The sequence below is a fragment of the Mustela putorius genome, unplaced genomic scaffold (assembly GCF_011764305.1).
Source record: "Mustela putorius furo isolate JIRA1106 unplaced genomic scaffold, ASM1176430v1.1 tig00003869_pilon_pilon_pilon, whole genome shotgun sequence".
NCBI classification, from domain to species: domain Eukaryota; kingdom Metazoa; phylum Chordata; class Mammalia; order Carnivora; family Mustelidae; genus Mustela; species Mustela putorius.
The window spans coordinates 11497191-11523256 of NW_025422021.1; the positions used below are offsets into that span (position 1 = coordinate 11497191).

Consider the following 26066-nt stretch of genomic DNA (forward strand, 5'->3'; position numbering starts at 1 on the left):
GTTTCTAATTGATGGAAATATTTTCAATTTTTTTTGCTATTTCAGTATGTCTATTCAGCTATCAATAAATTATTAGCAGTAATACTAGTAATAGTACTACTAATAATATTAGTACTATTATTGTGGTATAAGAGACATCTATAGGTGGAGTATTCATAATTACACCGAAATTCAAAGAGACTATAATATGCAATATTATAGTGGTTTTTATAGACTTAATACTAGAAGAAAATTACCTGAACTCCTCAAAAATATTTTGTATAGCAAGCGGCAGCACAGCTCAGAGGTTAATAGTGCAGATTGGGCATCTAGACTAAATGTGTTCAAATCCTGGCTGCTTTAAATACTAGCTGTGAATCTTGGGCAAGTTATTCATCTCTCTGTTTCTGTTTCCTTGTCTGCAAAGTGAGGATCATAACAGCCACCTCACAGTTGTTGGGAAACTTAAATGAATTTAAGTGCAAAGTACTTAAAGCAGTGTTAGCATGTGTCAGTACACAATAAATGCTAGGTATCATTATAATCATTCATGGAAAAACTACTGTTGACAGAAGAAAGAAAAAAATAACTAAAGGAGATACAGTAGAGCACTGTTTTTCAAATTTGGCGGGGGTGGTGGTGGTAATCATAGTTTCCTATAAGAGCACTGCTGGGTATTTACCCCGAAGATACAGATGTAGTGAAAAGAAGGGCCATCTGTACCCCACTGTTCAGAGCAGCAATGTTCACAATGGTCAAACAGTGGAAAGAGCAGACGCCCTTCAACAGATGAATGGATAAAGAAGATGTGGTCCACAGATACAATGGAATATTACACCTCCATCAGAAAGGATGAATACCCAACTTTTGTATCAACATGTACGGGACTGGAGGAGATTATGCTGAGTGAAGTAAGTCAAGCAGAGAGAGTCAATTATCATATGGTTTCACTTACTTGTGGAGCATAAGGAATAACATGGAGGACATTAGGAAAAGGAAATGAAAAGTGAACTGAAGGAAATGAGAGGGGGAGAAGAGCCATGAGAGACTGCAGACTTTGAGAAACAAACTGAGGGTTTTAGTGGGGAGGAGAGTGGTGGGATGGGCGAGCCTGGTGGTGGGTACTTTGGAGGGCATGTATTGCATGGAGCACTGGGTGTGCTGCATAAACAAGGACTCTTGGAACACTAAAAAAATAAAAAATAAATAAATAGTCTGATAACCATTTTCTTCCATGAAAACTACATATGTACAGGGGCGCCTGGGTGGCTCAGTGGGTTAAGCCGCTGCCTTCGGCTCAGGTCATGATCTCAGGGTCCTGGGATCGAGTCCCGCATTGGGCTCTCTGCTCAGCAGGGAGCCTGCTTCCTCCTCTCTCTCTCTCTGCCTGCCTCTCTGCCTACTTGTAATCTCTGTCTGTCAAATAAAATAAATAAAATCTTAAAAAAAAAAATGCATTGGTGTATTACTGATATCCTAAAATGAAATAAGCCATCACTGGCTTTAAATTTAAAAAAATTTAAAAATTTATTGTTAAACTCAAGAGTCTCCTGGCTATTAGAAATAATTACTGAGGGCGCCTGGGTGGCTCAGTGGGTTAAGCCGCTGCCTTCGGCTCAGGTCATGATCTCGGGGTCCTGGGATCGAGGCCCGCATCGGGCTCTCTGCTCAGCGGGGAGCCTGCTTCCCTCTCTCTCTCTGCCTGCCTCTCTGTCTACTTGTGATCTCTCTCTGTCAAATAAATAAATAAAATCTTTAAAAAAAAAAAAAAAAAAAAAAAAGAAATAATTACTGAATTTATTAGCAAAATGGTTAAATGTAGATGATTAATGTTCAAAAATTCTGAATGGATTTCTACATTTTAGCAATATATTAGAAAATAAAATTTCAAATGATTCCACTTATAATATTAAAAAATTTAATTATATTAAATTCAAACACAAACCAAAGGCATGCACAGAAAACTTGAGAAGAATTCTCTTTGGGATAGGGCAGGAAAAAATGGATGCTGCCTGTTACTTACACTGCTCAAAATTCTAACTGGACATGTATTGCGACAAGAACAGAAAAATAAAGATTAGAAGAAAAGGAACAATACTGTCCTTATTCTCAGATGATATGATCATAATTACATAAAATATCTAAAAGAAGCAACAGGCAATGGTGGTGGGTATTAAGGAGGGCACATATTGCATGGAGCACTGGGTGTGGTGCATAAACAATGAATCTTGGAACACCGAAAAAAAATAAAACAAAATTACAAAAAAAAAAAAAAAAAAAAAAAAAAGGGAATCAACAGACAAACTATTAGAAACAATAAGAGAATTCAGCAAGTGGCCAGCCACAAGAACACACCAAAATCAATAGTATTATTCCATTCCAGCAAGAAGTAATCAATGTGCAATAGAAATAAGACATCATTTAGATAGAAACTGAAACCATAAAGCCTCTAGGATTCACTTTATAAAGAATGCTCCAGACTTTAAAATGACAATTTTAAAAAGTTCTATAAAAAATATTAAAAGAAGACCTGAATGGACATATAAACTATATTCAATGCCTTAAAACTACATGTTCAAAGTAATTCTAATCTATCATCTTATAGGATTTTGGAAGAAAATTTATAAATTGATTATAAAATTATTTATGATTATGGATTATAAAATTATTATTATTATTCAAGGCTCCCGGGCTCAAAACCCTAGTACAGTCTGACTCATCTTCCTGGACTCCCTACATGTTCAACTAAAATCCTGACTATTCCATTTCTGAAATCTCTAATTTCTCCCTATTCTCTCCAACTAGCTTCTCTGTTCCCAGTCTCCATTCCTCATACCCCCAAATCGGTCTTATTTTAGAATGAAATTATATACTAAAATAAAAATTGAATCATGTCACATTTTGGTCTCAAATTTTTCAATGGTCCAAATTCCTTCATGTGAAATTCAAGATCCATTACAACTTTACTTTAATCTATTTCTAACACTATGTAGCATTGTTTCTTTTTGTGCCTCCTAATTGATGCATTTCTTTCCTGTTCTAAGCAAATGCCTGGTATGCTACTACAAGCATCACAGTCAACCCCCAGCCAGCTTTCAACGCCCATTTCAAGAGCTTCTGCTTCAGGATAATTTCCAACTTATGGGATAAAAATACCTTAATAATAAACAAAAAAACCAAATGACAAAATAAACCATATAAGGCAATAAGCACACAAAGAATCATAACCTATGGCCTTTAAATATGAATGGAGAAAAGTTAATGAAGGAGGCAGTAGATTTTTTTTCTATTAATCTCCATGCCTGAGGGTGCTCATACAGTGGTTCCCTGCCCTACCCCCCCCCCCCATGACAGTTTCGCCTTCTGTGATTTCAGTTACTGGTATCAACTGTAGTTTAGAAACAGATGATCCATCTTCTGACATATGGTCAGAAGGCCAATAGTAGTCTAACTCGACATTACAATGCATACACATCATTCATTTCATCTCAACATGCAGGCATTTTATCATCTCACATCATCACAAGAAGGGTAAGTACACTACAGTAAAATATTTTAAGAGAGAGACTGTACTCACATAACTTTTATTATAGTATATCGTTATATGTATCTATTGTTATATGTCCCATTATTATTGTTAATCTCTTAAAGTGCCTAATTTATAAATTATAGTATCATATGTATCCATGTATAGAAAACAAAAAACCAGTATATGTAGGGTTTGGTACAAGCCCTGGTTTCAGGCATCCACTGGGGGTCTTAGAACATATCCCCTGCAGATAAGGGGGAACTACTGTAGGCCAAAGGAAATTTAAGTTGAAATTTAAAAATAACTATGAAAGAGAATACCTAATGGATGGAACATTTTTAATTTATTCACTATCCATAAACTTTAAATGTTTTGAGGATAAATGTGCAGAGTTTATCTTAAATCACTTTAAAAAAGCAAAGAATCTAAACTATTTAATGCAATGGTCAATTATGTAAGAGAGAAAGAAGGATCAACTGCTTAATTCTGATGTACTGCAGGCTTCAAACACCATATATGTGATAAATGTCTTAATTCCCGTATCAAATTTCCTAGAAACAGATGACAGATAATGTCAGGAGTATAATCCTATAAGCAGTTTCACTGACTTACCTTCTGGTTCTCTATTCTGCCACTTTCTTGCCTATTCACATCAACCAGTTTTATAAAACAGATTCAACCAGTGATAATTCGTGTTTCCAAATTTTCAACATAACTATCTACAAATTGAACATTTTCCTGTTCTAAAATTATATAAATGCCATCATGTCTTCAGACAAACAGCTTTCTGACCAACATAACTTTTAAAAGGATAATAAAAGCAGATGACAATCAGTGATTAATATATCAAATAATAAAAATAACGATAAATATATCAATATGAATACTATGGTCCTGTTCAAGTATTGGGCATTATCACTATTCTACAAAAGTGCTCAAGTATCAAGTATTAGTAATATTATCATAAAAGTGAGTAAATACTAGCAAATAAAAAAATAACATTAATAGTAAATGTTCTAAATATTTATTCCTTAGAGTTAGACTAACATACTTACATAACAGTTCTGTATATAGATGTATTGTACTACATGTCAGTATATTTCAAAAAATTAATTAATTGTAGAAACAAGACTTCCTATTCTCTACCCCAAATTATACCTGGCAGCTAGGTAAATCTTCCCCAAAAAGGTGGTGCTGAAGAAGGCTGGTGATTCTGAGAAAAGGTAAGCAGAAGTCCTGTAAGTATTTTTCCATGGATTCAGGAGACCACGCAACAGGGCTAACCTAAAGTTAAAAAAGAGAACCTGAACAATTTATTCTGTAATAGATAAAGCTTAAAAATTATATTCATAATGGCAACAATATCTAAATTTTTAACAAATAACCACTACATCTGGAACATACCATTGCACATTCCTGAGTGCCCTCTTCATGGTATAACTTTCCTTTAGATAGTTCACTTATCACAAAGCTCAGTAATACTTCATAAGACTTTTCTGCATCACTTGTATTCTAGGAAAAAATGAAAAATTAGTTCCATCAGTCAATGAAAATTACAGAAAAAAATTACATTGGAAAGAAGACTTTTTAATAAGTAGAAGTATAATGGTGACTACATTTTTTTCACAAATGTAAACTTCAATTCCTCAAAATCTGTGTACAACAGTACACCTCTAGATTTACAATGAAATTGGGTATGTGATAAAACTATCCCAATACTTCTTTATTTCTTCAAGACTTTTTCAAGATTTTATTTATTATTTGCTAGAGATTGAGAGAGAGAGAGCACACGCAGAAATTGAGGGTAGGAGCAGAGGGAGAAGCAGGCTCTGAGAGAGAGAAGCAGGCTCCATGCTGAGCAGGGAGCCTAACCTGGAGCTTCCCAGAAGCCAAAGGCAGATGCATAACTGACAGCCACACAGGCGCCTCTCCAATACTTCTTTAAGACACAGATGTGGGGCGCCTGGGGGGCTCAGTGGGTTAAAACCTCTGCCTTCAGCTCAGGTCATGATCCCAGGGTCCTGGGATCAAGCCCCACATTGGGCTCTCTGCTCGGCAGGGTGCCTGCTTTCCCCACCTCTCTCTCCCTACCTCTCTGCCTACTTGTGATCTCTGTCAAATAAACAAATAAAAACTTAAAAAAAAAAAAAAGACAGACGTAAATTACATAATGTATGTGTAAATGAACATATGTAAATCATATCTTTTGACCCAGTAATTTCCACTCCTGGAAATTCTTCCTAGAGATATAATCTAAAAGAAAAAAATAACTAAACACTTAAGACACTCGCTGCAGCACTATAATACTGAAAAACAGAAATGACCAACAAGTGAAGCATGCTACCTAAATTATGCCGTCTCAACTCAAAAGAATATTTTATAGGCAGTGAATATGACAAATTTGAGCTATATGAAAAAATGTTCATAATATGATGTGAAAAAAGCCAACAGAAGGAATATATACATATACTAATTACAATAGCAAAATCATACATGCATGAAATGGAAGAAACCACAGACCATAAATTTTTTCTTTTAGAATTTCCCTTGAATTCCTTGAACAGGATTTGTTAAAACAATTTAATGTAAAAATAATATAGGATAATGCTTATTAAAGAATGTATAGATACTTATATTAAATAACTGTTTACAAATTAATTAAGCTTAATGATGCTATACTTTTTATAAGAAAGAAATAATGGCTATTTGTAAATTCAAATTTATGTTAATAAGGTTTTTAGGATATATGCTCATCCTGACAGTCCGATAAGCACTAGTTGTCTGAGCTACAGAATTTGTTATTTGATGATACTTAGTTTTTCTATTGTTTCTCATGGGTAATTGTGCTCTCTTCACCTAGACAGTAAATTCCAAAATGTGAGGAACTATACTTTGTATTTTATATGTTTCCCTTTGCATAACAAAAATCTGAGCAATAAGTACCTGCTGTCTAGTTGATAGAATTTATTTTGGTAGCACTGGAGTTTTTGACCTTGGAACTTGTCTAGATAATCAATTCTTTGTATTATCTTTAAACTACTCCTCTTACTGTCATATCATTCAGCCATGTAGTGTTATCATGCCCTGCTTCTAAACTACAAAAACAGTCCTCTGACTCTATAACTGCACTCTTTAAATCATGTGATCCATCCCACTCTTGCCAAATTAACCAAGCGGATGACCACTTGCCAAATATGATGACCTATAGGTTATATATAATTCACAACAATTAATATACCACTAAATTTAAAACAGCAATACATTATGTTCTTAAAATTAATTTAATCAGAGCTGTTTTTAAATAGGCAGAATTCACTTAAACTCAAAATGCAGAAGACTGGAGATAATATTACCATGATTTTGCTGCTGACATTTTAATATGTCAATGTGACATATTAAAGTTTCTAAAAATAGGGTGCCTGGGTGGCTCAGTGGTTAAGCAATTGCCTTCAGCTCAGGTCATGATCCCAGAAACCTGGAATGGAGTCCCGCGTCCGGCTCCCAGCTCCACAGGGAGTTTGCTTCTCCCCCACCACCCACCCCAAAATAAATCTTTTTTTAAAAAAAAGTTTCTAGGGATGCCTGGGTGGCTCAGTTGGTTAGGCAGCTGCCTTCGGCTCAGGTTATGATCCCAGGGTCCTGGGATCGAGTCCCACATTGGGCTCCTTGCTTGGCAGGGAGCCTGCTTCTCCCTCTGCCTCTGCCTGCCTCTCTGCCTGTGCTCACTCACTCTCTCTCCCTCTGTTTCTGACAAATAAATTAAAAAATATATATATCTTAAAAAAAAAAAAAAAGTTTCGGGGCGCCTGGGTGGCTCAGTGGGTTAAGCCGCTGCCTTCGGCTCAGGTCATGATCTAGGGGTCCCGGGATCGAGTCCCGCATCGGGCTCTCTGCTCAGCAGGGAGCCTGCTTCCTCCTCTCTCTCTCTCTGCCTGCCTCTCTCCCTACTTGTGATCTCTCTCTGTCAAATAAATAAAATCTTAAAAAAAAAAAAGTTTCTAAAAATAAACAATTCAGCCTAAAGGCTTCCTAAATTCAGTATACCCTTCAGTAAGAGATTTATAGTACAACAACAGAGAAGTATTTCAAGTCAAATACCTTCTAACTTATGAGGAAAATACCCTCCAATAAAAATAAATGATGTTCAGATCATCCAAGTGAGTTACAGAGTGATACCAGCTTTTAAGTCATTATTATCAAAATATACCTTAAGCACTTCTTTCATACATGGCAGGAACTATATGAGATCAGGAAGTCAAATATAATGTAATATTCACTCTTTTATGGAGAACTTCTGGCCAGATTTATTAGATAAGAAAATAATTTTATTTCGTACATAAGAAGTCATAGGAGAACATATTATTAAATAGGCAATATTTGAATTTACAAGTAAGGTTGTAAAGCTTAAGAGGAGTATTTCTGAGGCCATCGGTGAAAGACTAGAATTAAGATCAAAAGAATCCAAAGAGGGGGCACCTGGGTGGCTCAGTTGGGCGTCTTGCTTCCCCTGGGGTCATGGTCCCAGGGTCCCTGTGTAAGGCTCCCTGCTCAGCAAGGAGTCTATTTCTCCCTCTTCCTCTGTTCCTCCCACTGTTCGTGCTCTCTCTCTCTCCCAAATAAATAAATAAAATCTTAAGGGAAAAAAGAAAAAGAATCCAGTGGGAGAGATGGCAAAGATATATGGATTAAATGAAGAAAAGGATCAGAGGTTGAGACATGTAACAGTTATGTGTGGGGCAGATACTTTGTCTAAATTATAGTAGTTCTTCAAATTTTGCAAGTGACAGGCCCTTTGAATATGCTGGATGCTATGGTCCCACTCCTCAGCAAAACAAACAAAACAAAAGGAAATGAAAGGAAAGGAAAGGACCTCAGGTTATGAAATCCCAATATAGTCTTTTAACAGAAATTCCACCAACCAAAAGAAAACAATTTATATCAACTGTAATAATGATTTTTCCAGCACAACAAAACTTCATTATCCTTTAAAAATACATAGTACCTATATTTTTATGGCCCTGGACCAGATTAGAGCTGGTAAAAATCTGTTTTCATTGGAATTATCGTATCTGAAGGATAAGAAAATGAGGAATGTAATGAGTAAGTGAGACTCAATGAAGAAAGGAAAGAAGTAAAGAAGGGGGTGAGAGAAGGAAGTAAAAGAAGAAGGAAACTTTTAAAAAGGAATGAATGATGCAGAATAGTTACAGAAATCACAATGATATGTTTCACTACTTGTAAATATTATTGTTGCTATTATTTACAATCTGCTATATATCTAAATGTTTAGATTATGGAAAAAACTAGAAAGAGTATTTAGAAAAAAGAAAGATAATTATAGAAGGTAAAATTATCCAAGAATGAATTATTTAGTGGCAGGACCTCAGCTTAGCATTCAAGCCAAAACCAATACCCCTAATTATGACATAATAAACTTGGTGATACTATATTAAATTTTTGTATATATAATCATGGTTTGTGAGTAAGCTAGTATAAAAGTGAAGAGTATACTGAATTCAGTTCATGTGTAAGTTTACTTTCCTTTGATATAAGTAGATACAATTTTAATACAAACCTTTCAGTAAGGTTTAAAACCTCTTGAAGGGTCTATAAACCAATCAATAGGTTTAATTAACATTGCACTTACTATTTTTTCCTACCAACTTCCCCAATAAACACTGAATTAATTTTCTTATTTTACCTATGCCTCAGCCAAACCACTAAGTCAGTTCTTTAGTTCTACAGTATCACTTTCGTTCTGAAGTCACTGAAAACACTTAGGTTTAACTAAACTTGCATACTTTTTCTAAATTGTTTATGTAATTTTAACCAGAAAACTTTAAATTTGCTAAGAACTCATGTATATTTTTGAAGAGGGGAGGGGTGCGGGGCAGAGGAACAGGGACAGAATCTTTAGCAGGCTCCATGCCCAGCACGAAGCCAGACATGGGGCTCAATGTCACAACCTTGCAATCATGACCTGCGTGAAAACCAAGAGCCGAATGCTTAACTGACTAAGCCACCCCGGCTTCCCACTTATGTGTTTTTTCAGCATGGAAAAATTAGTATTTGAAGAAGCATAATTAAGAAAAGGCTAGGATTTTTAATTCATTAGTGATGAGTCGAAACCCATCTTTGGATTGATTGGAAACAGGAGCAAGGAGAAGAAAAGATAACAAATAAGTAAAATAGGTAAGTCTGCAGATATTTTATTACTTGCTCACAGGCTGGCACAATTTTTATAACTTCTCTAAATTATAATTTATAATTTATAAGTTTAAGACTTGCAAGCAAAAGCAAAACAAAACTTCCCATATGAAAAGGGAAAAAAGGGGACGCCTGGGTGGCTCAGTTGGTTGGACGACTGCCTTCGGCTCAGGTCATGATCCTGGAGTCCCGGGATGGAGTCCCACATCGGGCTCCCAGCTCCATGGGGAGTCTGCTTCTCCCTCTGACCTTTTCCTCACTCTCTCAAATAAATAAATAAATAAATAAAATCTTAAAGAAAGAAAGAAAGAAAGAAAAGGGAAAAAAGGCCAAGGTTTAAAGACAGATGCAAAAGACCTCATTGATCAGGGAAACATTTTTAACTTTTTTAACCTAAAGGTGCTCCATTTCAATTGAAATACCTTTTTTTCAAAAGTTTTTTTTTTCTTTTTCAAAATAAATTTTTTTCAAAAGTTTTTTTTTTCCAAAAGTTTACCTTTCAAACACCAAATCTCATTTATTCATACCCCCAACTTAAATGAGTTAACCAAACCACTAAATGACAAAGTCAGGCAAGACACTAACCTTTTTGAGAGCTCCCGTGTGTTTCCAGGCTGACCTATCTTCCTCATTGCATTTAACTGAAAGTGCCACAAGAGCTTGTGTGTATAGAAGGGTAAAAAGCACCTTCACAATGCAGGTGAAATGGTCTACAAGAGAAAGAGAAGATCATTATTTCTTTGAAATCTAGACATTTTGTACTCAAGACCATTTCACAAGTATATGTCTTTCTTCAAACATGTAATTGGTTTTGTTCAACATTTAAGTAGTAAATAAAATGAGATTATGGGATATTATATTTGCTGCCAATTGATCTGAAACCCTAAAAGCAACATTCCTTTATTCATCCACAGAATATGTAAATGAGAAGCATTTAGCATAGTGTAAAGTGTGTTCTGTTTTAGAAGACCAGAGTGCTAATGTCACTCAACCTTGAATAGCTGTGTAATGTTGGCAAATCCCCTTACTGGACATTATGTGATTAACAACACTGTCTAGGAGCTAGTGTTTAAAACCAACACTTCACCCGCTTCTAGTACCATATAAACCTTATAAAGAATACAATAGATAATACAGAACTTCTAAAAAAAAATTTAAAAAAGGAAATACCAATATTTTAGGTACTCTGAGTTTAAAAATTCAATTTAAAACTATAACAATGCAAAAACAGTGGTAACAATATATAAAATGCCTGGTAACTTCTGGAACATATTCTTAATAAGTATTTATTAATACTTAATAAATGATAGCTCAAAAATCATAATATTTACATCCAGCTAATAATTTAGAAATTTCCTCAACCAAGCCTCGTAACAGTCTCAGTTGGACATGTGAGTTTCAAAAGGATGTGCCTCTATTAACAAAGCTAAAAAGCACCCAGGTCTGAACTTGAATCCACACAGATCATTTTACTGCAGGTTCAGTTTCCTTCTATTGTTGACACTGCTCCACTAATAAATGGGTAGTACCACTTAATTATTTGCTAAAGTCAGAAACCTCTAGATATCCTTGATACTTTCCTATTTTATTCTCCCCACATGAAAACAATCACTAAGTCCTATCAATTCTACTTTTAATAACTCTCTCAAGTCAGTTCCAACATCCCGGACCAGCCGGACCAGGCTTCTAACCTTTCTTGCCCACACCTATAATCCCAGATTAAAGAGCTGTGTTTGGAGGTCCCCAAGACAACTTCCAAGCTGATGATGCACTAGGAGGACCCATAAGACTCAGCATATGGTCTTATGATTTATTAGAGCAAGTGATACAAAGTAAAATCAGAGAAGGCAAAAGGTACATTGGGCATAGTCCAGATGAAGCTTCCAGAGTTCTCCACCAGTAGAGTAACACAGGGCATGCTTAATTCCTCTAACAATAGACTGTGAAAGCATGTGAGAAACTGACACCAGGGAAGCTATTTAAAAGAAAGTGCCCAGGGTTTTCACTGGGAGCAGGTTACGTAGGCACCCTCTAGCACATATTAAAGTTCTAGCACATATCAAAGTTCTAAACTTCCACGAGGAAAGCAGGTATGTTCAGCATAAACCACTGTTTGTACAGTTTAGACACAGCAAGCCACTCTCATCAGTTCTATGGATGGTGGAAATGATGGAGACCCTCCCCAAATCGTGGTTCCCAGATGCCAGATGCCAGTCAAGGCCTTGCAAAACTTTTATGTCAAGCCTTTTATGTTAACTCTTTCCTGCACGATGATTTATGTGCATCATCCCTTAACCCCCTGCAATCTACTTTTTTTTTTTTTTTTTTTTTTTTTTAAAGCAGCCGTGATCCTTATAAAAGAAGCATCTGGGCACCTTTAAGTGGTGACTCCACATCTGTCTGCCTCCCCGTGTCTGACCCAGCTCCCCAACTCAGCAACAGGGTCCCCAGGGAGCCTGCTCCCTTCCTGAGCCAGGGCTACTCAGACTGTCCTGTGCCTTCTCTCTCCAGGAGCTCAGAGCTTGTGGCTGCAAACCTAGCACCATGAAGCAGGTGTTCTGCCTCGGGCCCAGCTCTGGCTGAGCAACCCCTGCCCCCCCTCCAAAAGAAGTATTTGGTATCCTTCTACTGGGTCTCTGTACAAGTTGAAACACTCTTTCCTTCCTCAGAGCCTGGCTAATTCCTGGTCAGGTGACAACTTAAGTTCACTTACTAAGGAAAATTTTTCCTGATTTTAGAGTGAGTGAGTGGTATGTGTATGCACATATACACACGCACTACCTTGGACTCATGTTGGTAGGTTGGGGTGGGAACCTGACATAGCTGAGCAAGTTGGAGTGCCCATCTGGGATCTTTCTAACTAGAGGTAAATGGAAGGTATAAAGATGTGAGCCTGGACGAGCCCCTGGTCCATGGCAGAGACTGTCTAAAGTAACACTGAATGAAGCAGACTCACAGAGAGAGGAGACCCAAGACAACAAAAACCCTGTCAGCATCCAGAGCCCTGGTTCTGATAACTCCCACGACTACCCTCAAATCTACAGTTTGGTAATGTGAGTCCATCAGTGTTCTTCCTCTGTGCTTTTAAGCCAAATGTTTTAAATGTCCTAACACCTAGGTGATGAACACATGCAGGATTCAGACAATAAGAACTTACAATCTGAATAGAGAGAAAGAGACAGACAGATGACTACACACATGCACATGGTATACTGGGAGGAAATAAGAGGAGGAACTAATGGAGATAAGGACAGGGCATAGAAAAAAAAGTAAAACCTCCTGTACCAACCAGGAAAGTTAAGTCTTGAATAATAAAGAGAAATAAGCCATTTAATAAGGAAGGCAGGGAAAGAGAGGGGTAAGGAAAAGGGGATTCCAGACAGATGAAGTCACTTCTATGAGGGCACAGGAAAAGCCCAAGATTTACAAGAATTGTAAACTATCCAGTGTAACCGGAATACAAGTAGTGATTTTTGAGAGATGAAGCTAGAAAAGGAATCTTTGTGCTAAAAATGAAAGGCTGTGAACTACAGGCTACCTGTTTGCAGCCTACAGAGATATCTGGTTTGCCTTTACCCTGTTTAGTTTTTAGTTACTGATGTTTAAAAAAAGGATATTTCTTATAGAAGTCTCAAATTCCCCTTATTCTCAAAAAACAGGAAGATCTGACAACACTGGACACACATTCTTATATGTCAACAATGATCTGAAGCTGAGTGATAACTGTCCTCTTCAGCCAAGCATACATTCTAGAGAACTGTCACAGTCTTCCACCCCTGATTATATCAAACCAAAGACTGTTTCACAAGGAGTCAGTACATAGCATTATGGTTAAGAATGAATTTAGGCTATGAAGCCAAACTGTCTAGATTTAACTCTGACTCTTCAGATCTTAGGCAGGTTAGCAATACACTTTGCTTTTATTTCTTCATCTATTTAATGGAGATAATAATCTCACCTACCTTAAAGGGATTAAGTGAAATAAGGTTTATACTTAAATGCTTAAAACAGTAAACAGCAATGGCAATCAGTAAATATATTGTTATTAAATTTAATATTTATGTTACTTGTTTGATTATCTATAGGCATTTGATTTATAGTCCCTAGACTGGCCAATAATGGAAGCCACTGAAGAACTTCACGCATGAGAATGATATGATATTTGCATTTTAATACATTCACTGTTGGTTTAAGGTTAAGATGGTGGAAGAGTATGGCAACCCTAAGCTTGCTTCTTCCCTCAAAAACAGCTAGATAAATATCAATCTATCCAAATGTCATTCAGAATACCCAAGAAGTCGATCTGAGGACTGACAGAACAAAGCTACATGTCTACAAGCAGAAAAGGTAACCAACTCAAGGAAGGCAGGAGCTGCAGAGTTGATCTTGGGGAGAAAAGAGCCATGGGAGCTGTGGAGGGGTAGGAGCTCTGATTGCAGAGAGAGGAGCAAAAGAGAGAGAATGAAGAGAGAGAAAGAGTAAGAAAGAGAAGGAGAAGGGGCAAGATGGCTGAGAAGTAGGAGATCCTGGTTCTACCAGTCCCCTGAATTGAGCTAAATATCCATCAGAACACTCTGAACACCCATGAAATCAGCCTGAGATGTAAGATTATACACTTCTAGATCTCTACAGGAGCCGAAGACACCAGTGGAGAGGTACAGTGGAGTGGGAGCACTTGGGACTGATATCAGAAATAAACAGAAGGGGGAGAAAGCCACCAGAAGCGACCCATTGGAAAGAACTACCCCAATACGAAAGTGCCCTGTGCTTGGAGACCAGCATTAACTTGGAGTCTGGTTAAAAGCACTCAAAAAGAACAAAGGGTATAAAGGCGCAATTGGTGGAATCAGGTGGCCACAGGCACAGACCTAAGCCCACAGTCCCAGGGCAGTCACAGCCGGCACCCCCCCCCATGTCTGAGAGATCCTGGTGGGGGCCCCAGTTGGTGGTCCCTGAGGCCATGGCTTTCTGCTGCTTCCATCACAACTGGGGCTGTGCACATCCCTGCCCATGCCTGAGAGAGCCTGACGCAGGCTTCTGCAAGAGGTTCCTGGACCCTCAGCCTTCTGTGACCTGCGCTATGAGGTCTGAGTGCACCTGACAAGGGCATGGACTCCAGACAGCGGTCCTGGCAATGGCAGCCACTGGCATCAGGCTTGTCCAGACCAATATCATGGCAGTTTTAATGGCACGGGGGTACAGGGACAAGCGGGGGCCTCGGGTGACCACTGAGATGGTGGCTGGGAGTGCACACCACCTGTGGGAAATTGCAGTATTCAATGGAGTACCCAGAAGGGGGTCTGTGTGTTCTGGACCATCCAGAGGGGAGCAGACTGAGGCTTCTCTCTAAGGCACTGGTCTGGATGCCCACAGTTTACTTTGCGCTAACCCTCCAAAAAGCCGCAAAAAGTCGCCAAAGAACAAAAACCTCCAGAGAACAAAAGCCTGAAAAACCGGTTTCTACAGAGCCCAGCCCCTTGAAAAAGGGCAGAGTGACTCACCCCAAGCAAGACTAACTAAAAAACAACAGGGCAGGCCCCTCCTCCAGAAGACAAGCCAAAAGAACAAGAGGACAATAACCACAGGGTCCCCATAAAACTGTAAAACCCCAAAATCAGGGGAAAACAATATATTAAGCTCCCAGTATTGTCTCAAAACCTGTATATTTCATAGATACAACTTTTTGTTTTAATTTGTTCTCACGATTCTTCTTTTTTAAATCTACTTACCATTACAACTAGACATTTAATACAACATAATGACTTTCTAACTTGAACTTTTTTCATATATATACCTGTGTTTCTTTTTCTTTTTTTAAAAAATATATATATATAGATATAAGCTTCAAGGTAATCCTTTTTCCCTATTCAATACTACCCCTATATATAAACCAGTTTTAATTTCCCCCCATCTCTGGAAAGTTGAGCCCAATAACAAAAATAACAAGATACACCCAGGAAGAACTGAAATAACCTTTCTCACACACATCAAGAGTTTATAACCTCCTTCTCATCTTATTCTTCTGTCAGTGTTTCTATGTATTTACTTTTGGTTTTGTACTATATAAATCTTACTCTTGGGGTTCATTTTGGCTGGGTTTTTCTTTTTTCTTTTTTTCTTTTACTTTTGTTGGTCTTTTGTTTGTTCATTTTTGTTTACATATCTTATAAATCTTACTTTTGGGGCTCATTTTGGTTGGGTCTTTTCTTTTTTCTTTCTCTTTCTCTCTCTCTCTCGGTGGTGCCTTCCGATTGCTCCGAAACTTTCCAAGGTGCACCTTGACTGGATCGTGGGTTGATATATACATTCCCTCAACCACCTCTCACCAAAATGACTAGAGAAGGAACACCCCACAGAGGAAAAATTCAGAGACTATGACCTCTGCCACGGATTGGATGTGGACATAAACCAACATGTGGGGAACTGGAATTCAGGGTAACAATTATCCAGGCAGTGGCTAGGATGGAGAAGACCATTAGTGGCAACACAGAATCTCTAAGGGCAGAAGTGAGAGCTGATCTGGCAGAACTTAAAAATGCTATTAATGAGATCCAATCTAATCTAAATACTCTAACAGCTAGGGTAAATGAGGCAGAAGATCAAATTAGTGATCTAGAAGACAAACTGATAGAAAAGAAGGATCAGGAGGAGGCCTGGAACAAACAGAAGCCATGAAAACAGAATTAGGGAAATAAATGACACCATGAAGCTTTCCAGTGTCAGAATTATTGGGACTCCCTAAGGGAGTGGAGAGGGAAGACTAGAAGATAAAGATCACAATGCTTTGAAACTGGAACTTAACCACAGGAAAAAGTTTGGAAAGAATTCAAACACTTGGAAACTAAAGGCCATCCTGCTCAAAAATGTTTGGATCAATCAGGAAATCAAAGAAGAACTTAAACAGCTCATGAAAACCAATGAGAATGAAGACACATTGGTGCAAAACCTACGGGATATGGCAAAGGTGGTCCTAAGGGGAAATACATAGCCATCCACGCCTCACTCAAAAAAACTGAAAAATCCCGAATACACCAACTCTCCTTATACATTAAAGAACCAGAAAATCAACAATAAATTAAGCCAATCCCATGCACAAGAACAGAAATAATTAAGATTGGAGCACAGATCAGTGAGTTAGAAACTAGAGATATGATAGAACACATCAATGAAACTAGAAGTTGTTTTTTTGAAAGAATAAGATTAATAAACCACTGGCCAAACTAATCCAAAAGAAGAGAGGACCCAAGTTAATAAAATTATGAATGAAGGGGGAGAGATCATGACCAACACCAAGGAAATAGAAACAATCATCAGAAATTATTATCAACAGTTATATGCCAACAAGTTAAGCAGCGTAGAAGAAATACATGCATTCCTAGAAACCTATAAACTTCTTCCAAGACTGAAACAGGAAGACACTGACAACCTGAAAAGACCAGTATCTAGTAGTGAGATTGAAGGAGTGATCAAAAACCTCCAAAAAAACAAGAGTCCAGGACATGATGGATTCCATGAGGAATTCTACCAAACATTCAAAGAAGAAATAATACATATTCTTCTGAAGTTGTTTAAAAAAACAGAAACAGAAGGAAAGCTTCCAGACTCTATGAAGCCAGCATTACCTTGATCCCCAAACCAGGGAAAAAACCCCATCAAAAAAAATTTCAGACAAATATGGACACCAAGATTCTCAACAAGATCCTAGATAATAGGATCCAACAGTACATTAAAAAGATTATCCACCATGACCAGGTGGGATTTATCCCTGGGATTCGAGGGTGGTTCAACATTCACCAATCAGTGTGATAGAACAAATCAATAAGAGAAGAGACAAGAACCACATGGTTCTCTAAATTGATGCAGAAAAAGCATTTGACAAAATACAGCATCCTTTCCTGATAAAAACTCTTCAAAGTATAAGGGATAGAGGGAATATTCCTCAACTTCATAAAACCTACCTATAAAAAACCCACAGCGAATATCATTCTCAATGTGGAAAAACTGACAGCCTTCCCATTGAGATCAGGAACACCACAAGGATGCCCACTCTCACCACCATTGTTCAACAAAGTACAAGAAGTCCTACTAACAGCAGTCAGAGAACAAAAAAGAAATAAAAGGCATTCAAATTGGCAAAGAAGAAGTCAAACTCTCTCTCTTCCCAGATGACATGATACTTTATATGGAAAGCCCAAAAGACTCCACCTCCAAACTACTAGAACTCATAGAGCAATTCCGTAATGTGGCAGGATACAAAATCAATGTGCAGAAATCAATTGCTTTCTTATACACTAACAATGAAAATATAGAAAGGGAAATTATAGAGAATCGATTTCATTTATCATAACACCAAGAACCATAAGATACCTGGGAATAAACCTAACCAAAAAGGTAAAAGATCTGTACTCGAGGAACTACAGAACACTCATGAAAGAAATTGAAGAAGACGCAAAAACATGGAAGAGCATTCCATGCTCATGAACTGGAGGAATAAACATTGTTAAAATGTCTATACTGCCCAGAGCAATCTATACTTTCAATGCCTTCCCGATCAAAATTCCACTGGCAGTTTTCAAAGTGCTGGAACAAACAATCCTTAAATTTGTATGGAACCAGAAAAGACCCGAATCGCTAAGGAAATGTTGAAAAAGGAAAACAAAGCTAAGGGCATCATGTTGCCTGATTTCAAGCTTTACTACAAGACTGTGATCACCAAGACAGCATGGTACTGGCACAAAAATAGACACATAGACCAATGGAACAGAGTAAAGAGTCTAGATATGGGCCCTCAACTCTCTGGTCAAATAATCTTCAACAAAGCAGGAAAAAATATTCAGTGGAAAAAAGACAAGTCCCTTCAATAAATGGTGCTGGGAAAATCGGACAGCTACATATAGAAGAATGAAACTTGACCATTTTCTTACACCATACACAAAGGTAAACTCGAAATGGAAGAAAGACCTCAACATGCGGCAGGAATCTATCAAAATCCTAGAGCAGAACATAGGCAGTAACTTCTTTGACATCGGTCACAGCAACTTCTTTCAAGATATGTCTTAAAGGCAAAGGAAACAAAAGTGAAAATTAACTTTTAAGACTTCATCAAGATAAAAAGCTTCTGTACAGCAAAGGAAACAGTCAACAAAACAAAGAGGCAACCCATGGAATGGGAGAAGATATTTGCAAATGATACTACAAAGGGTTGATATCCAAGATCTATAAAGAACTCCTCTAACCCAACACCCAAAAAACAGATAATGGCATCAAAAAATGGCCAGAAGACATGGATACTTCTCCAAAGAAGACATGCAAATGGCTAACAGACACATGAACAAATGTTCATCATCATTAGCCCAGAGAAATTCAAATCAAACCACACTGAGATACCACCTTACACCAGCTGGAATGGCCAAAATTAACAGGACAGGAAACAAGTGTTGGAGAGGATATGGAGGAAGGGGAACCCTCTTACACTGCTGGTGAGAATGCAAGGGCGGTGCAGTCACTTTGGAAAACAGTGTGGAGATTCTTCCAAAAGTTAAAAAATAGAGCTACCCTATAACCCTGCAATTGCACTACTGGCTATTTACCCCAAAGATACTGATGTAGTGAAAAGAAGGGCCATCTGTACCCCACTGTTCAGAACAGCAATGGCCACAGTCACAAAACTGTGGAGAGAGCCAAAATGCCCTTCAACAAATGAATGGATAAAGAGGATATGGTCCATATATACAATGGAATATTACCATTACTATTAGCCATTAGAAAGGATGAATACCCAACTTTCGTATCAACATGGATAGGACTGGAGGAGATTATGCTGAGTGAAATAAGTCAAGCAGAAAGTCAATTATACATGGTTTCACTTACTTGTGGAGCCGAAGGAGTAACATGGAGGACATCAGGAGAAGGAAAGAAAAAGTGAATAGGGGGAAATCGGAGGGGGAGATGAACCATGAGAGACTGTGGACTCCGAGAAACAAACTGAGATTTGGAGGGAAGACGGGTAGTGGGATGGGTGAGCCTCATGATGGGTATTAAGGAGGGCACATATTGCATAGAGAACTGGGTACAGTGCATAAACAATGAATCTTGGAACACTGGAGAAATAAAATTAATTTTTTTAAAGATTTTATTTATTTATTTGACAGAGAGAAATCACAAGTAGATGGGAGAGGCAGGCAGAGAGAGAGAGAGAGGGAAGCAGGCTCCCTGCGGAGCAGAGAGCCCGATGAGGGACTCGATCCCAGGACCCTGAGATCATGACCTGAGCCGAAGGCAGCAGCTTAACCCACTGAGCCACCCAGGCGCCCAAAATTAAATTTTTTAAAAAGAGTAAAAAAGAATAAAAACACACAGGGGGCTGCACCAAAATACCCTTCCCCAAAACCACTGATTGAGGAAAGGAGAAAGTTTAAATATTGCATTTTTTGTAAATAGTGAAGTGCAGAGTCTGAAGTTTCAGAGCTCAACACCATCACCAAGGTCACGACTGATGGCCTTAGTGGTACTCCTGTAGGGAAGAAGGGTGGAGACAAGGGAGGGAGTGGGCAGCATGGTCGGAGGATGCCCTGGGTCCCACAGAGAGAAAGAGTTCCCCTGCTTGGAGTGCATTTGGCAGAGATTATATGGCCTCCGTGGGGGTGAAGACCCTGCAGGCGCCACTGAGCTGCCCTCTTCAGCAGCACAGGAACAAAGAAGATGGCTGAGGGCAGCAAACCTTGGCAGTGGCTTTGTGCTATGATTTACTCTAAATTCCAAGCCACTGTGCAGTTGTGTGGCAGTTTTCTGGGACTAACCAGCACCAGCCACAGTGCAATGAGATCCGCCCCCAGAGGATCAGTGCAGGTCCAGCCTCAGGGGGTCTCTGAAGTTTGAAGTTTTGAAACTTCAAAAACTCTTTGCCTGAGATAAAATACAGGGGTGCTCTACCACATGGCAGTCATCCAGCCTGGACACAGACAGGGTGAAGGTGGGGATCTGATGGAAGCTGGAGACAAAGGAGGGGTAACTGTTTGCTTGTCTGTGAGGACTTCCTGAGGAGTGATGGGCATGAGCTCTCAGTCCTGAAATAAGAGTGGGTTGAAGCCATTCTCCCCACCCCAACTCTGTCCCCCATCAACACTAATCAACTTCAGTGAGCAAAACATAACCAAGTGGAAGCCAGAGCTGCTTACACCAAGCTCTACCTCCCTGCACCCTGCAGATGCATCTCCACTAGGACAAGTCCACCTGAGAATAAGAGCAGCAGGCCTCTCCTCCAGAAGACCAGCACAAACTGCTTGCCCACACCAAATCTACCAGTCATAGAGCACTTCAAAGCTTCAGCTCTAGGAGAAGCAGGATGTAGCTTCTTTGGGGGTTTTCTTGGGTTTTTTGTTTTCTTTTTGGTTTTTAATACAGAAAACATTTTATTTTATTTTTTAGATCGACCTTCTCATAACAAACAGACCAAAACACACCTAGGATCTAGCATCCTTTATTTTAATTTTATTTTATTTGGACCTCCAAAATGACAAGATGGAGGAATTCACCCCCAAAAAAAGAAAAGGAAGAAGTGACAGCCAGCCAGGCATTTAATTAAAACAGATATAAGTAAGATGTCTAAACTAGAATTTGAAACAACAATTACAAGGATACTAGCTGGACTTGTAGGGGGAGGGAGAATCCCTTACTAGAGATAAAAGAACTAAAAACTAGTCTGGCCGAAATGTTTTTAAAATGCTATAACTGAGATGTCAATCAGATGCCACAACAACAAATGGATGAATCAGAGGAATAAATCAGTGATGTAGAAAGTAAAGGGAAAATAATGAAACTAAGAAGAGGGAAAGAAATGTACTGGATCCCAAATGTAGATGTAGGGAACTCAGCAATTCCTTAATTCCTTCATATCATAGAAGTTCCAGAAGATGAAGAGAGAGAAAAGGAGGCAGAAGGTTTGTTTGTGCAAATTACTGTTGAAAACTTCCCCTAATCTGAGGAAACAAACAGATGACAAAATCCAAGAAGCACAGAGAACTCCCACTAAATTCAACAAAAGCTGGCCATTACAAAGACCTATCATAGCCAAATTCACAACATACACAGAGAAAGCAGCAAGGGGAGAAAAGTCCTTAACTTACAAAGGAAGACAGAGGTTCACAGCAGATCTGTCCACAGAAATTTAGCAGGCCAGAAGAAAGTGGCAGGATATATTCAACATGCTGAATGGGAAAATATGTAACCAAGAATACTTTATCAAGCAAGGCTGTCATTCAGAATGGAAGGAAAGATAGTTTCTCAGACAAACAAAACGTAAGAGAGTTCATGACCACTAAACCAGCCCTGCAAAAATATATTAAGGGGAACTCTGAGTAGGGGGAAAAAGACCAAAGCAACAAAGACTAGAAAGGAATAGAGAACATCTCCAAAAACACCACCTTTGCAGGTAATACAATGGCACTAAATTCATATCTATCAATAATCACTCTGAAAGTAAATGGACAGGATGCTCCATACAAAGACAGAAGGTATCAAAATGGATTAAAAAAAAAAAAAGAATGGATAAAAAACAAGACCCATCTAAAATATCTAAAATATTCACTGCTATTTCTTAGGAGAAAAAGATTGAAATGAGACAAAATTACAGGCAAGACAACCTATTAACAGATAGCAAAAGTACCACAAATGAGAAATTAGGTGACCTGAACTAAGGAAGAGTAATGATGATAGAGAGAATGAATTAGAGAAAGATTTAAATGATAAAAACAACAAGATCTGGTAGCCCTCTGGTAGAGAATGATGGAAGTCTCTCACTGCACAACAAAGAGCAGACAAAGGTAGCACTAAAACTGAATGACTAAAACAGAGGAAGAGGGCAAGTTTGAATGGGGAGAAAATGAATTATTGTTACATATGCTGAGCTTGAGGTATGTGCAGGAGTCTGGATCTGGAGCTCACCAGGGAGTTGTCAACTGCAGTGAGAGATTTGGGAATCATCAGAGAATAGGTGAATTGAAGTTATGGGAAAGAAGGTAAAGTTGAGAAGGGGCAGGAACAAAGAACAACTCCAAGAATGGTGAGAGGAAGAGGTCAATGAAAAGGAACGTTAAAGATAAGTGGAAAAGAGATAAGAGGAAAACCAGAATATGATGGTTTCATCAAAGTCAAGAAAAGAATATTTCATGACTTAATTGAATGTCTAAATAGAATGATGAACACAACAGAATTTGCCTACTAAGAACAAAATGAAGGAAGCCATTTATACTGCTCAGAAATAATACTCATACACGACGTCCTCTCATTTTAAACCACATACAATTTTTTTCCCGCTTAAAAAGAAGTAATATATTTTAGGAAAATAATAGCTACCATATGCATCATCTTAGCTTTTCAATGTAGCAAAGTACTAATTTGGTCATTTTATCTGCCTTAATTATCATTTTCCAAGTATTTCCTATGTCAGTTTAAAGTTACAGCTTATGCTTAGATTCTCACAATCACTCATTCATCTAACAAATATTTACTAAATGGTTACCACATGAAATTAATGTTTTTTAGGGACTTGGAACAAAACAAGGATTCATTCATATAAGATGTACCTTCTCTATGCAATGGCATTTGTGTTGAGTTTTGTAAAAGTAATTGAAGGAACCTATAGTCTTCTGGGGAGATATTTACTAGTCTGTAGGTATCCCGCTCAGTGCAAATGATAAAACAAGAAGACAAACAGGATTCAGATACCTGCAAAAATTCCCTTCCCATAAACTGTTTTAGAGTTAAGATAATACAAAATGCTCCAAGTTTCTTTTAGGACAGGTATAATATATGTAAAACAATAAAACCCTAAGGGGAAATCATATAAGTAAAAAGGAAATAATCTAAAGTTGGTATCAGACATTTTATTGTTTTCCTAAAATTATCATGAAAAATTTCTGTAAAGAAATATACTATTCCACTACCTTCATAAAGCTCTTTGCACATACCCATACAAACATCAAATCTTTTTGGTCTTCCTTTTTATGATCTGAGTTTCTAACTACACAACTCTGACTCTCTTCAAAAAATCTAGTTTTATGTAATAAGCTCAACTCCATTTTCTCTTTCATGAGTGAAGAACCCAAATAGTTTAATAGGACTTTCTTTACGTTAGTCAACATAGAACTGAGAAAAGATTCCAAGTCCATCTAACATCTAATAAGGTACTTAAAGCTATTCCCTTGGCTATACTTCAGGGCAACTGTGGTTTGGGTCTAATAAACTGCCAACATTCTCAGAACATTATATAGAAATGATCAAAATATAAGATATAAAGTTTCAAACCAAAGCAATAGCTTTCTTGAATTCCCAAAAAGAAAATAACCAATTTACCAGAAAATAAGATAATTGGATATTTAACATATCCATTCCATAATCATTTACTGAGCATATTATGTAGCAGGTAGTCACTAGGGATACATGTAAAATGATACAAGTCCTGGAGGAACTGATAATTTAGAAACAGAGATATTAAAAGAAAACCTACCATTATGACAAAGAGACAAGTGTCAAAACAGAACTATATATGAATTATTATGGGAAAGGGAAAACCACCCATTTAAGTGAAAGGCTACCAGGAGAGGGTAATACGGTAAAAGTACCACCATGAGTTAGTAAATAATGGAGAAATGGCAAACATTTAAACATGCTCAAAACTCTCCTAACTTAACAAAACAAACAAAAATAACCCGTTTGACTATATCCACATATAGCTTGTGCTCTCTCCCCACATTCATTCTTGACAGTTCTGCTGTTTCCTCATTGCTCCCTCATTTCTCATCCCACTATAATCTGCTTCTGATTCTCCAACTACACATAAGCAATTTCCTTATTATTATTCCTTATACTGTATATAACCAGGAGTCCTCAGGAGAATTTATAGCTAACTCATTTTTAGGGGTCAAGATTCTTTTGAAAACCTGGTTACAGGCTATGAAACTTCTCGGAAAAAAAACTGCACATACACATACAAAAACTTCCTATATCATTTTAGGAGATGGATTCCTTCTAATGAACTCCTAAATCACAAATTAAAAAGCCTTGGTCTGAAAAAACTATCAAAGATTACTGGAGTCACATCATCAGAACACAAGCCAACACAAACCAAACACAAGTGTTTATACAGTTAGTGTTCTACATCGGGAATAAAAGACATCAACTTTGTTAAAAATCCATGCATTCATAATACTAATAAAAAAGCAATCATCTCTGGAGGATGCTTAAAAAAAAAAAAAAACACTCCATAGGGATACCTTGCTGGCTCAGTCAGTACAGCATGTGACTCTTGATCTCAGGATTGTCAGTTCCATGCCGGGTATAGAGATTAGCTTAAAATAAAATCTTTAAAAGAAACACACACACACACACACACACACACATTTAAAAAAAACAAACAAACAAAAAACCCAGAACAATCTAGGCAATCATCCATAGCCTCTAATGTCACAAAAGAGAGACACCTGGAATCTGTCTTGTGATGAAAAGTATGTTACACCATCCATGAGGTGTTTTTTCCAAAATAAAAATAAGAAGCAATCTAGGTATTTAGATCTATCTGCCACTTTGCAGGAAACACATGGGAATAGAACATATTAAAGGATGCCATGGGGATGCAAATAGTAAAGTACAGACAAAAGATCCAGATTCTTCAACAAATAAAATATAAAAGGAGAGGGTAAACCCATAGATTTGAAAGAGAAATCACCACCAAATCCAAGGTATAGACCTTGTCTGGATCCCAAATCAAATAAACCAACTGTAAGAAACCATTTATAACAACTACAGAAATATGAACACTGACTTGGTATCTAATGATATTAAAGCAAAACTGTTCATTAAAAAATAGGTTCATAGTACTGTGGTTATGTTTACTGAACAAATCTTTACCTCTAGAGATATATACTAAAGACTATATAGATGAAATGATATGATGTCTGGGAGTTGCTTTGAAATAACCCAGAGTAGGAGGAAGAATAAAATAGGAGAGAGTATAAATAAGACATGAGTTGAGGGGGCCTGGGTGGCTCAGTGGGTTACAGCCTCTGCCTTTGGCTCAGGTCATGATCCCAGGGTCCTGGGATCAAACCCCGCATTGGGCTCTCTGCTCAGCGGGGAGCCTGTTTCCCTTCCTCTCTCTGCCTGCCTCTCTGCCTACTTGTGATCTTTGTCAAATAAATAAATAAAATCTTAAAAAAAAATGAGTAATAATTGGTGGGTATACAGAGTTTCATTAAACTCTGCTCTTTATTGTTATATATGGTTGAAATATTCTAAAATAAACAGTTTATTCTTATAAAGCCTTGGTTTGTGACAAAGCAAGACTGAAATATTT

General features: G+C 37.7%; 1 protein-coding gene and 1 long non-coding RNA gene across 8 annotated transcripts in view; one reads left to right on the forward strand and one right to left on the reverse strand.

Moving 5' to 3' along the window:
- Positions 1 to 26066, reverse strand: part of UBR3 (ubiquitin protein ligase E3 component n-recognin 3) — a 239123-nt gene that overhangs the window by 15211 nt on the left and 197846 nt on the right. For all 6 annotated transcript variants that reach the window (XM_045066843.1, XM_045066849.1, XM_045066846.1 and 3 more), the window contains 3 exons: positions 10301 to 10425; positions 4913 to 5020; positions 4667 to 4792 (listed from right to left, as the gene is read on the reverse strand). In XM_045066843.1, the coding sequence (XP_044922778.1) occupies positions 4667 to 4792; positions 4913 to 5020; positions 10301 to 10425 (359 nt within the window). The remainder of the gene's footprint in view (positions 1 to 4666; positions 4793 to 4912; positions 5021 to 10300; positions 10426 to 26066) is intronic.
- LOC106004977 overlaps positions 3365 to 26066 on the forward strand; it is a 132635-nt gene continuing 109933 nt past the window's right edge. For both annotated transcript variants that reach the window (XR_006602528.1, XR_006602527.1), the window contains exons 1-2: positions 3365 to 3510; positions 4674 to 4731. This is a non-coding gene — a long non-coding RNA (uncharacterized LOC106004977). The remainder of the gene's footprint in view (positions 3511 to 4673; positions 4732 to 26066) is intronic.